At 50.4% G+C, this 12,727-nt stretch overlaps 5 protein-coding genes across 5 annotated transcripts; 3 read left to right on the forward strand and 2 right to left on the reverse strand.

Moving 5' to 3' along the window:
- Positions 1 to 615: 615 nt before the first annotated feature.
- On the reverse strand, positions 616 to 3,338 carry COCMIDRAFT_658 (uncharacterized protein; the record flags this gene model as incomplete). Its single annotated transcript, XM_007684462.1, has 3 exons — positions 616 to 689; positions 1,397 to 1,667; positions 1,746 to 3,338. The coding sequence occupies 3 exons, from the start codon at positions 3,336 to 3,338 to the stop codon at positions 616 to 618; spliced, it is 1,938 nt and encodes a 645-aa protein (XP_007682652.1).
- Positions 3,339 to 4,138: 800 nt separating this feature from the next.
- COCMIDRAFT_80884 (uncharacterized protein) lies at positions 4,139 to 6,122 on the forward strand (the record flags this gene model as incomplete). Its single annotated transcript, XM_007684582.1, has 3 exons — positions 4,139 to 4,606; positions 4,815 to 5,274; positions 5,323 to 6,122. 3 exons carry the CDS (start codon positions 4,139 to 4,141, stop codon positions 6,120 to 6,122), a joined length of 1,728 nt encoding a protein of 575 aa, XP_007682772.1.
- A 623-nt stretch (positions 6,123 to 6,745) lies between these two features.
- COCMIDRAFT_21823 (uncharacterized protein) lies at positions 6,746 to 7,920 on the forward strand (the record flags this gene model as incomplete). Its single annotated transcript, XM_007684482.1, has 3 exons — positions 6,746 to 7,112; positions 7,177 to 7,658; positions 7,801 to 7,920. 3 exons carry the CDS (start codon positions 6,746 to 6,748, stop codon positions 7,918 to 7,920), a joined length of 969 nt encoding a protein of 322 aa, XP_007682672.1.
- A 966-nt stretch (positions 7,921 to 8,886) lies between these two features.
- Positions 8,887 to 9,876, forward strand: COCMIDRAFT_32012 (uncharacterized protein; the record flags this gene model as incomplete). Its single annotated transcript, XM_007684505.1, has 1 exon — positions 8,887 to 9,876. The coding sequence occupies one exon, from the start codon at positions 8,887 to 8,889 to the stop codon at positions 9,874 to 9,876; it is 990 nt and encodes a 329-aa protein (XP_007682695.1).
- Positions 9,877 to 10,723: 847 nt separating this feature from the next.
- COCMIDRAFT_81139 (uncharacterized protein) lies at positions 10,724 to 12,699 on the reverse strand (the record flags this gene model as incomplete). Its single annotated transcript, XM_007684583.1, has 3 exons — positions 10,724 to 10,792; positions 10,853 to 11,912; positions 12,050 to 12,699. 3 exons carry the CDS (start codon positions 12,697 to 12,699, stop codon positions 10,724 to 10,726), a joined length of 1,779 nt encoding a protein of 592 aa, XP_007682773.1.
- Between the last annotated feature and the right edge of the window lie 28 nt (positions 12,700 to 12,727).

Consider the following 12,727-nt stretch of genomic DNA (forward strand, 5'->3'; position numbering starts at 1 on the left):
GATGGGTGGGTGCGCCTTTAGCTCCTTTTCAAGGAGTTGTAGGGTGCTGGGAAATAAAGAAAAACTGGGTAATGGATATGGGTAACGTTAGAGGCATCTACGGGGACCTATTCCTTTTTCTTTTGTGTATAGCATGCATTTTTCTCTTGTTGTTATTCTTGTTCTTAAATATCTACCAGGATATCATCATGATTGTGAAAAAAGCAGAAGCTGGTGTTTGCAGAGTTTCGATACCCCCCACCCTTTTTTTTCTTACACTCTTTTTTTTTCGGGCTTCTTCTTTTGTTTGGCAGGATAGTTAAGTAGTAGGATTGGAAGACGGCAAGGAATATGGTAATACTTAGTTGTATTCAAGTCATGTAGCCGATCCTTTTTGGAGCATACACGCATGCCATGAATCTCATTTCTGTTGTATATGTTACAGGCACAAAGTTCGATCTGCAACGCAGCCTTTAGACTTGCAGGTGGTAGTGACATACAGGGAAGCGAATATGGTGGTGTTTGGCGAGAAAACTATGTAACTAGGTTCGCTACACCATGCTGATCCCTAATAGACACGTCTGCCTATAGGAATTCTTCCAGCTGTGGCAACACTGTCAAAGCGCTGACTATCACCTAAGCCGGATCGGGCTCGGCTTTGGGCTCCGACACCAAATCGCGCATTCGACCTGTAACCTGGTGGCTGTAAACTTTCTCTCGTGCTTAAGGTTATTCGCAGCAGTCAGCAATGTTCCGAGTGGCGGGCTTACCCGAAGGAAGAAGGTCCGCCAATGACGTTGCGAGTGTTGCATGCGATAACAAAGACGGGTTAATATTAAGGGGGGTCATATGTGAGCCAGATAAGATGGTTGTTATCTTCGTACATGTTAAAGAAGGTTTTGTGCGTCATAAGTATAAATATTTGCATAAAGCGTCTATCTCGTATCGTCGTGAACATTATGTCGTTTCTATAAGAGCCGTGTTAAGCATATAGGCATCAACGTCGCATCATCTCGGCGAAAGAAAAAGAAAACTAAAAGGCAGCCCAACGTAGAGTGCCCTAACCCGAAGTCGTAGTGGCGGAGGCGACCCCAAAAGTTGATGTAGGTTCGCTACCGCGGTGCTGGTTCTGAGGTTGGAGGCGGCCGGATTCGCTACTACGCAAGAGACAGTGGCAGGCGGCAAGGTCATGATTCGCGAATCTCAATCATCGTATTTCCCCTCTTCAAAACAGGCTCTACCTTTTCTGAATCTTGGCTCTCATCATCGACCAAAGCCCCCATTCGCGTCAGTCCGCTCTGTCGCCCTTCCCCCATTCTTTGTACCATGCGTTGGATATTTGGGTGGCTAGGTTGTGGTCTCCCGCCCGAAAATCTCCTCGGTACTGCATAATTTGCACCCAACCTTGTGCGCATACCCTCTTGTGTAGACAGCGTGCGATTTACAGGACCGCGTGGAGGTATGTTCTCATCGTCTGGGAGTTTCTTCTTGTCCTTTTTAGGTGAGATGAAGCGCCAGAGCTCTTTGGTCTTTTGTGCCCAGATGCTGTAGCCGTATTTTGTGGAGAGAAAACCAATGATACTGAAGAAGGGTATGCATATGGCGACGAGTACCACTGCAAAGTTTGTGAAACCGGCTTTGTCAGGCATGTTGGTCATGCCGAAAATGGAGGTAACAAATGTCAGGGGCTGTCCAGGGTTGTCAGTAAGCTTTCTTTACTGTTTTTTTTTTGCAAAGTTTGCACCCTGGCGCTGTTTTAAACTTACCATGAAGAACAAGTTGACAATGGTAAGGACTTTGATGTTGTAGCCTTGGTGCACAGTAACATCTGCTAATTCCACAGACTTTCGGGATTCTTGGATACTCGTGCCTGAGAAGAGCTGTTCCTGCAATGTCTCAATCTCATGTCTTCTTTCATTATTCTCAGCTATGATTGTCCGGAGTTCCTTCATCTCTCGCTCAAATTGCAATCTCAGCAAGCGCAGGCGACGTCTCCAATGCTCATTCCGTGGAGACTCTTCAAACAGTGGCCACAGCATCTTGTTCCTTCCTTCCCAAATATCCTCAGTAAAGGTATCTTCAAACGCGTCAATCATGGACTTGATGCTATTGTTGACACTGCCCAACGTCTGGTGGGCGTAGAAGTACCGGCGTGTCCAGGTAAAGTCCTTATCTTCGAAAAGTCGGGTTTGCCGCAGTTTCTCGTCAAACAAGAAGCCCAACGGCGGAGTGACGAGTTCGGTGATGCGCTTGTATATCTCGTCATATCTCTTTCTCGCATCTCGGTACTCTGTCAGAAGAGAATGGAGAAAAGCCTCGGCGCCGTTGAGAAACTTGTGCCCACTCTCAAACGTGTAGGGGGTTCCTTGGGTGGGCTGTGATTTCCAGTCAGGAAAACACTCTAATTGGAGGACTTGGTACGGTGACCAGATGTCGTGGACCCATCCGAAACGGGTTTTGGCACGTCTTGCCCGATTACGGATGCGGCGAGGGTTCTCGTCATGGAGGACTAGCGCAACGATGGCGCTGCATCGGGCCAAAGGAATGTGGTGTTCGGCATCACCACTTGTCTTGTCAGCGAGTTGCCATTGCATCGGTTTGCACTCGTCTCCAACAATTGTGTAGTACTCAAAGTTGAAGAAGAAAGTGTTTTGGTGCTTGGGATCCTCGTCAAAAGCCCTGAACATATGCGCAGAAGACGCGTCCGTCTCGACGAGCTTTTGGAAAAGCTCGTCCATGTCGAAGGCATTGTGCAGAGTCAGATGTAGGACGCCGAATAGAATCGGCGAGGGTTCGCGCGCAATTGTGATGCGCCCTACCACCACTTCATCGTCATGCTTGTGGATTTCCTTGAGTGATTCCCAGATCTGACGTGCATTGGACATGTCGTTATCGGGACTAGCAGCCTCGATTAGTTTCGGAACACCATTCTGGCCGACGTTGTAAACTTGGAAATGTGAGTAATGGCTGCGGTCTTCTGGATTCGCATCCTGGTGGAATAGGTGAGGCTGTTTGGAAAGCTTTACAGGATCCGAGAGGATGGGTGCTAATATTTCTCTGCCGTGCAAGTTCCAGGAGTGATTCTTGAGATGGTCGCGGAGGTGTTCGTGGTCGAACGAGTGAGACGGGAGCTCGGCCTGAACGAAGAAATCATCCTCGTCGTCGTCGCTGTCGTCTGAAAGGGTTGATGTGTCGGCAAAGACGGCATCGCCACCGAGCCGGGTGGAGCTGCGACGCAAGTGGGTAGTATCGGATGGCTTGAATATGTCATTAGTCGAGAGACTGTTTAGCAAGGCGTCATGCGAGCGCTGCAGCGACTCCAGCTGCTGCTTCAGCACCTCGAGCTCTGTCTCAGCCATCTGCCTGGCCTGTTGCTATGTGGTGTGGCCTTGGAGAAGGCAGACGGCAGAAACCGAGGTCGTGAAGCTTATGTCGCCTAGCAATGGCGATTGCTTTCTTGGCCCCCACCCAACTTTACTGCAGGCCCAGCCTTCTGTTGAGTGGTCGACTACTTTTGTCCAATCTCTACACAAGCCAAGGTGGAGCGGACGCATGAGCATTGCCCAGAAGAGGGGCGATTGACCTTGAGCGGTCGTTGCAAAGGGCAATTGTGAGAATGTGAATTCCATGGTGACGCTCACCGCCCTTTCTCATCGCCAAGCATCCTGAAAATCCGGTGCGTGCGGATCCTAAAGCACAGAGCGAGGGAGCTTGACCAACAATCTGCGCCAGAGACGACGGATCCGCTGTATGCAAAGTGAGATGGCTGGTAATCGCCTCCACCACGGGGAGCGGGTCAAGCAGCCGGCGAGGCACACGCCAAGAGCCGTCTGGGTGTATGCACATGTGCGTGTGTGCGTGTGTATGCGTGTCCAAATCTCCACCCAAGCGCTCCATACTCGCCACCATTATCGCAAACCAACTGGCAGTGACATGTGTCTAGATTCTACAGCGCCGCCTAGAAGACCAAGCGAACCATCTGGTACATGGAAATGGACCAATGCAGGTGGACCAGGGACCGCTCCGCCCGCTCAGGCGTCATTGGTGCTCGCTTACCCACCCCAATCCACAAAATTCCCCCATGCACATGCGACTCACGCATTTTATGCTTTTCAATTAGCAGCCGTTGCCAGTCGGGCGTTGAAGAGCCAGAGCCGCAATGCCCTCCACAGGCGTCTATTTCTGGCTGTCCCTCCCCGTAGTGTTGGTGGCCCTCATCTACCAGCTTGGACTACCGGCTTTCATTGGTGAACGACTCCCAAACTTGCGCGTCACGACTCATTGCTACAAATCTGTCAAAACCCTGTCTCCAGAGCTATTAAACCTAGATTGTTTTACAGTCAACGACGGTCTTTTCTCAAGTGTCTTCGCCGGTGATGCTTCTTCCGAAGAGGTCAAGGAGGCGCGTACTGGATATGTGTACCCAGGCTTGTGGGACGGACACGGCCATCTAATACAGTTTGGAGAGTCTCTAGACTCTGTGAGCTTATTCGGTGCAAGCTCAATGGCTGAAGTCCAAGAAAGGTTACTCAAGTACAAAGCGGGCCGTCCCGATCAGGGCACAAGCGATCAGTGGCTGAGGGGCGTAGGCTGGGATCAGGCGCATTTCGGACGGTGGCCAACCTCAGTACGTATCACCAATACCTCGATGGGCCAATCACCCTTGGACAAAAATCTGTGACGAATTCCATGTTGTCTTATAAAAGTATTCGTGGTGGAACGACCACAGTTGTCACATGCCACCATTAATTTGCTAGACACTATTGGTCTTCGTCCCGATGTTTTTGTTTGGTGGGTGCAGTTATTGCCGAAATTACTTGCTGACTTAACTCTAGTCAGATCTGGAAATATCTGAACACTTCAAAGACCTCTATGTAATGCTGGACCGGGTGGATGTTCATTGCATCTGGGTTTCTGAAAAGGTACTCGAACTTCTTCCCTCGCCACTACCAGATGTACCTGGCGGTGAGATACCTGAGAAGGGCGTCTTCTGCGACAATGCCATGGACATCGTTCTGGAACACTATCCCAAACCTGACGCAGCGCGGAAGACCAAGTTCATCAAAGCTGCGATGGCCAACTTAAACCAGTATGGTATTGTGGGGATGCATGATGCTGGAGTTGTTCCAGCAGACCTGAAGCTATATGAAAAGCTCGCAAATGATGAAGACTGGACTGTCAGGGTGAACGCCATGATTGAATGCGACACTAGAAACACCTTTTGTCCGGAAGCAGTGGAGAAGATTAGCGTGTCAAACGGAAAATTCCAAGTCAAGAGTGTGAAGCTCTTCGCAGGTATGTACTCGTTGGTGTCTGTCTGAAGGGGGTGCTGACATGGCACAGACGGGGCACTAGGCAGCTGGGGTAGCGCAATGATCGAGCCTTACAGCGATAAACCCACATCATCGGGCTCACTCCTTGTCAATGCAACCACATTGTCAGAAGTCACGCTCAGGTGGGCCGAACAGGGATACCAAGTCAACATTCATGCCATAGGGGACCTTGCGAACAGGCTCGCCGTTGATGCTTTTGAGGCTGCTTTGAAAAAGGTGTGCCCCGATATTGCCCCCTACGAATGCCAATCGCAACGCCGTTTCCGGATTGAACATTTTCAAATCATCCATCCCGATGACCAGGTCCGAGTTGAAGAACTTGGCATCATCCCGTCTATACAACCTACACATGCGACCTCAGACATGGAATATGCGGAAACTAGGCTTGGCCGCCAGCGTACAAGCGATTCTGCCTATCGCATGCGTTCAATGGTATCTCAAGGGCTGGTTCTAGGCAGCGATTTTCCAGTTGAGCCTGCCAGCATCTTTGAGGGCATATACGCAGCCACCACGCGACGGAGCCCCAAAACAGGTCTAGATGCGGATGGCGGCAAAGCTGGTTGGTATCCCGAAGAAAGACTGAATTTTGAACAAGCGCTAAAGGGTTTTACTGTTAACCCTGCATACGCTGCGTTTCTCGAAGGCAAAGCTGGTGTCATCGAAGTGGGGGCGTACGCAGACTGGATTGTTGTTGACGAGGACTTGGAGAAAGTGGACTTCGAATCATTACGGAAGGCAACGGTAAGGGAAACTTGGGTTGGCGGGAAACTGGTCTACCAAAGGCCCAGCGACGGACAAGTTCCCCGTTAGAAGCACCAAAAGGCAATACCGCCCACGAATCTCTCCACCCCCACGTCTCGAATGACATGCTCGGGCTGTCCCGACGTATCACGTTTGTCGGTGTCTCTGGGGGCTCTGGGTATTCCTGGGATCTCTTACATAACTATCCCCTTCACATTTATCCTCGGCCAACTCTAGAAGCAAGTAGCGGTACCTGATTTGCTTTCACATAGGACTTGAAGCTGCAGAATGCACTGTTTCCCCGCTTACAAGGTCAAACTCTGCAGCCCTGCTACAAATACTTTCGCTCAATGCACAATCAACCCCACGTATTCGTATTTTCTCGCCGAATTTTGTTGATCTAACCCGAAACTCTGACATGACCAGCATGGTGCTCAAGCGTGCTTGACCAACCAACGCCACTAGATTGATGCTTATTATTTTTGATCAAGTGGTTTGCACCAGCAAGAGTTTGCTATTCTTCGCCCACGCACCCCACGCGCCTCACTGTTAAGCCCTGATGCCTAATAGTGGATCATGAAGTCTTTGATACATAGGATATTTGCTATTTTAACCACTGCTGCATCCTGTATTTCCGCAATACATACTACCAATAGAAAGATACCAAGAAAACACCTTGCTGAACATCCAATATGATGACCACTCGACTACCCTCAATTACCAATGTATCCGAGCAGACGCCCTTGGCCAAGACCCTCACAGTTACCCCTCCTGTCACTCCAAATGGAACAAATGCAGCAGCACACCAGTTAGTGGCTGAGATAAGAGATATTCACACCAGACTCAGTGAGCTATCGTCATTAGCGCCCTCACATCAGGTCAACACTCTCCTGACACGTCTGGTAAATCTATGCGTGGTGCCTTATAGCGCCGAATTTACCACCTACTTCTTCGGCATATCGGGCGTGGAGCAACTCTGTGACAAACTACGTCCAATATGTTCCGAAGCCGAGGGGGAGCTAGAAAAGTTCCACGCAGAGCGAATGTTGAAAGAATTGGGTATGCCAACATCATGCAAATCGATTCCCTAGAGAAGAGAAAACATGCTAATACCTCCATAAAGACACCAACCAAGAAGCGGCCCCAGTTAACATCCTCCAATCATTCCCTTACTACGACAACTACGTCGACCTTTCCTGTCTAGAGGCCTCCCTCATCAACGCCTTCGCTTCCTCCCCACCAACCTCCATTGCCTTCATCGGCTCGGGCCCTCTACCCCTGACATCCCTATGCTTCCTATCCCAGTACCCCGCCGCACATATTCACAACATCGACCGCGATGCCGCTGCTCTGCGTCTCAGCGCCGCTCTATGCACTAAACTGGGGTTCTCGAAACGCATGAGCTTTACGAATGAAGATATCACGCACGAAGATCCTGAGGCCAAAGTTTCCTGGTCGAGGTCACAAGTTGTATTCTTGGCGGCGCTAGTAGGAACCGATACGCGATCCAAGTTGGAGATTTTGAAGGATTTGGCTGCGAGGTTACAGCCAGGGTGTTTGGTTGTGGCGAGGAGCGCGAGGGGGATGAGGAGTGTGCTTTATCCTGTGAGTTGTCATCACCTGTTCCTGCTTGAATACATTGAAGGATTTTAACCCCCCCCCCCTTTTTTTTTCCGATGACAAAAAAAAATGCGCTCAAAATAATTGTTTCTGGATGTGAGTTTTTTGCTAACTGAATCGAAATTAGATTCTGCAACTCTCAGAAGACTTGCAAGCGATTGGACTGGACGTGTTGGCTGAGCTGCACCCGTGGACGAATGTTGTAAATTCTGCTATTGTGCTTCGTGTAAAGGAAAGACGAGTATAAACTAAATATTGAGTACGGAGATGGAACATACAAAAAGGGTATCACTGATGTTCACTGTCGATTTCTGGTGTTATTACGGCGGGCACGTTTTGGATTTGGTGGTGCGACAGCTAGGTAAGGTATTTGTAGTTGACCTACCCACTCATTACAAGGGGCGCAATCTATACTGGGTGGTATACTAGGTACAAAACATTTCTGTAGTCAATCCTTAAGCTCACTACGGCGGATGCATTGTGGATTTGGCGGTGCACTGATAGACAGGAAGCATTCACGCTGCTGATCTGTGAACGCTTTGAAACAGATGCGCTTGGCCCAAGCATCCCCGGGAGTATAGAATCCCTACGCAGTTGATCTCTCAGTTCGTTGCGATGGGTGTGTATCTTGAATTTGGTGGTGTACCAGGGCGCTACTACGGATTCCACGGCGCGGATCCTTGGCTCTTCTTTTGGGTTTAGCCGCTCCCCGTCGGGGATCTCAAAAGAGATGTTAAAACAACAACAACGATATGTGCTATACTACAGACACACCTTGAAAGTGGGTAATGGGTTAGTGAATGCAAACAGTGTATATAACGAGTTCCACCAAGCCAAAATACCGCCCCACAGCATTCTGATCGCTTTGAATGTTCGCTGTACTAACTGTTTGGTCGCTGCATTTATTTGATGCTTCACTAGTATTTCGGAAGATTCAGGTACCAACCCTACGGCCTGTTTACCCTCATGGGCTATTTTTGAAACATATATGCTGTTGCCTTGTTAGTCACGAGCTGTTCGGCGGGATGGACCGGAGAGTGTGGTATTACGGACGCCTTACATCGGCCAACCGACCTGCCGAACATGATATTCAAAATGATTAAAAAGCCTCAGTTTCTGCCTCTAGAAATCAGAAATATCGAATATCAAAAAAAATATATATATCATTCAGTTACCCTCTAAAACTCAGTTTCCAAGATATAACCACCCTGTCATGGAATCCCACGAAAACGAACCGGACCCAAGTCTCACACCCAAAAATCCTCCATCCCCCTACAATCTCGACGACAACAGCTCCAAAATCTGCACCCTTCCCGACGGCCGAAACCTAGGCTACGCAGAATACGGCTCACCAACCGGCCACGCAATCCTCTACCAACACGGCCTCCCCGGCTCGCGTCTCGAAGCCTCCTCCTACCACTCCCTTGCCCTCTCCCTCGGCGCCAGGATCATCGCAATCGACAGACCAGGCATAGGTCTCAGCTCACCCCACACATCTCGGACCCTGCTCTCCTGGCCCAAAGACGTCGAGCACCTCACCCAGCACCTCGGCTTACCATCGTACTCCATCCTGGGCGTGTCGGGCGGCGGACCCTACGCCCTCGCCTGCGCTTTTGCTCTTCCCGCTACACGGCTAAAATGCGTATCTGTGATATGTGGTCTGGGGCCCCCGGATATGAGTATGTGGCACGCGGATATGGTGCATTGGCTTAGTTTTCCCTTTGGTTGGCGTTTCGCGCCCGAGATTTTGCTGGAATGGTTTTTTCGGCTCGATGTTTTTGGTCGGATGGAGGTGAGTGATGGGGAGAAGTTGGAAAAGATGACCGAGCCTGCTCGACTTGCTTCGATCGAGAATCCCAAGAACCGAAGGATTCTGGGCGATGAGGCGTTTTTGACGGTGGCGCTCAAGGCGGCTCGCGAGGCGCAGAGGCAAGGGTTTGGGGGTGTGGCGCTGGATGGGAGGGTTGTGTGTCGGGATTGGGGGTTCAGGATTGAAGAGATTAGAAAGGACTTGCCAGTCAAGCTGTGGTACGGCAGGGATGATGTTTTTATTCCGCCGAACATTGGGGTTGAGACTGCAGAGAGATTAAAGGGTGCTGGGGGGAAGGTTGTGTTGAGGTTGGAGGAGGATACGCATTATAGTATTTCACAGGATTGGAAGAAGGAGCAGTTGGAGGCTATTCTGGCGGAGATGCGGGAGTGAGTTGGTGGATTTTCGGAAGTTCAAGATATTTTTTCTTCACTCAGCTCCAATATTGTGTTAATAGTATTTTCGTGTACGGGTGCGGAAATAATAGTATTTTGAATACAAGATGGGAAATCAAATTAGAACTTCTCATGCCCTTTGTGAGCCATTATCTACACGCCGAATGCTCATTTTCAATAAAAAAAAATGCTGGCGGTTGCATGGGTGATTGATCGCGACCTTGACACAGGCTTGTAAGTGGAATAGTTTCTTGGAGAAATAACATCGGACTGAGCAGTAGCCGGCAGCTCAGCAGCGTGGATAAAGGCCGATGAGTCAAGGAGGCACAGTAACGCGCTTGTATCATGTGGGGATTTGATGCTCGAGTAAAGGGTAGGTTATCAACGAGAAGCAACTAAATTCTGGAAGAGCGAATTTGATTTTAAAAATGTGCAAACAGTTAGTTATATAGAAGACTGAAAAATGCACTTCAATAATAATCATTACGCCAAAGCGGAGTCTAAACCCGTATGCATAGCAATGCCATCACCGCACTCCTCCCTGCCGGAATAACCTCTATGCTGAGAATACCAATTATTGATGATGAATGCTCCCTTCAAGAAAAAATGACAGAATGATAGAAAAAAAGAAACGCTAAAGGAGGGACAAGAGGGTATACCTGAGGCAAATAACGCCAACGACGAATGATGTAGTCAAAGAAAGGAGAGAGGGCGAAAGTGCTGTGCGAATCAGGGAAGTCCTGACCGAATGGTCTTATAACCAAAAGACTGTCATGCTGGCGATCCGATGTAGTAGCGTCCGCAAGAAAAACAAGGAATGATGTTCAAGAGCCCCGACAAGGTTGCTATTCCTGCAACTGATGCGTAGGACATGCTCCTCGACCCTTCTTGTTCCACCACTCTTTGATGCATGACTGCCCTTTGTTAGCACAAATTCTCCAATCTGTATCCAATGCCCAATAAAAAGAACATACCTCATGAAACTTGCACCAACAAACCAGCCTCGCCATGCGGTCCCCCGCCTCAAAGTCTTCCAAACAAATTGTGCATTCTGCTTGCGCCCCTTCATCGTCCACACAGTCCTTCTCGGTTGCAATGTAGGGAAACATGCCGCGCGCAGCATGGCTCATTCTGTTGCTGGATCCTTCGCCATTGCCTGCACTGCTCATACCACGAGTACGCTGAGTAGGCAGACTTGCGGATGTCTGTGGTGCAGGTGTTGGCTTAGGACCAGGAGAAGCTGAATGTAAGGCGATACAATCTTCAATGTGTCGAGTGCGGTCCGTCTCATCGCCATCGGGTCCCTTGGGCGGGAGCTCGTCCCCACAAATAGGACATTCATCTTCCTCAGCAATCTGACGTCGAGGCTGAGGTAGCTGTGCGTGATAAGGATTTAGCGGTTGGGGGATTGCAGTGGAAGTGGCTTGTCCAAACGGCGATCCTGCAAATGATGCCGCTCCAAAGGTTGACCGGTGACGAGGGCGGTTACTTGACAACGTCTGCGAAATGAGTGGCGCGCGATGGTGCGGATGTTGCTGTTGAGTGGCAGAGGGTGGGAGGGGAGGTAGTCTTCGCTCTCCGACGTTTGAGCTGCCGTGATAACTTACTCGCCTGTTCTGGCTGTTGTCGTTCGGAGCCTCGCGGTTAACATACCCATGTCCTGGATTCACAAACCGTGACGCATCATGTACACTTGACGCAGATCGGTGAGCGCGTGGGTGCGGTGGTGGGGCGTGGGGCGATCTGGGAGACGGGGCATATTGCAGCGGGTACCTGGGGTCGCGGCCAGAGGGCTGATACTGCGGCGGTGGACTAAAATTGGGATCAGGTACACATGGATTGCAAACGCGGACTTCCTCGCCTCCGCCTAGCGCTGGGTTGCGGAACGGGCCGAAAGCCGACATAGCATTCTCATCATCCCCGGTCAGATCAACGAAGTTTGCCGCCATTTCAGAAGGGGGATGGACGATGAACTGTCGGGGTATAGTGATACGATGTGGCGAACACGTGGCGCACACGACTCTTCCACATTTCCTGTTGGTAATCGTTAGCATACACTTTGTCAAAATTAGGTTTCCTCCTGCGATTTGCAAGCTTCTTCTCCGTTCTGGTATGGATGCCCAACTGGACATGGACAGCGCTCCCAACAAGAAAGGAAGTTGCGAGCTTACCTGCAATGGTGCCTCCTAAGCAGAAATGTAAAAGGTCTCTTGCACACCGGACACTGCGTAACATCGCTATCCGGCTGCCATGGTGGCAGGACAATGTCGCTCTGCCTTCTGACCGGCGTGGTGTTGGTTTGTGGTGGGACAGGAGGTGTGGGCGGAAGCGCTCGCAAAGAGGCAGGCGGGGAGTCTAGGACGATGGGGTCCATACTGGAGTTGCCTGTGCTTTCAGAGTGTATCCGTATACTCGATGGCCGCCTCATAGGCGAGTCAGCTGTTGTCAGGCGTCGCTTGCGGTCAGAGCTGCGAGAGGACGGCGAGTCTGTACGCGGCGAGGGGCGGCTGGGAAGCGTGTATCGCATGGAAGAGGGGTTTGCGCGAGCTTCGCGGGCTGCGGCGGGGTCGAGCTCGCTGGAAGGTGGTTGCTGGTTAACGTCGGTTTCGGTACCGTCTCTCAAGAAGTCCATCCACGTTTCGGGGTCTTGCGCCAGGAAGTGTGACGCTACAACTCCCTCTGGATGTTGTCGAGAGCTATTTCTCACGAGAACCTCACGTTGTCCCTGTATATTGCTACTCGCGCCTTCACCATGACTCTCGTAGGCATGGGAGCTTCGAGCATAAGGTCCGCTCGGACGCGGGGCAGCGTTTGGAGGCATTTAAAGTGTATCTGGTCTGCGTGAGGAA

The sequence above is a fragment of the Bipolaris oryzae genome, assembly GCF_000523455.1.
Source record: "Bipolaris oryzae ATCC 44560 unplaced genomic scaffold scaffold_3, whole genome shotgun sequence".
Lineage (NCBI taxonomy): Eukaryota > Fungi > Ascomycota > Dothideomycetes > Pleosporales > Pleosporaceae > Bipolaris > Bipolaris oryzae.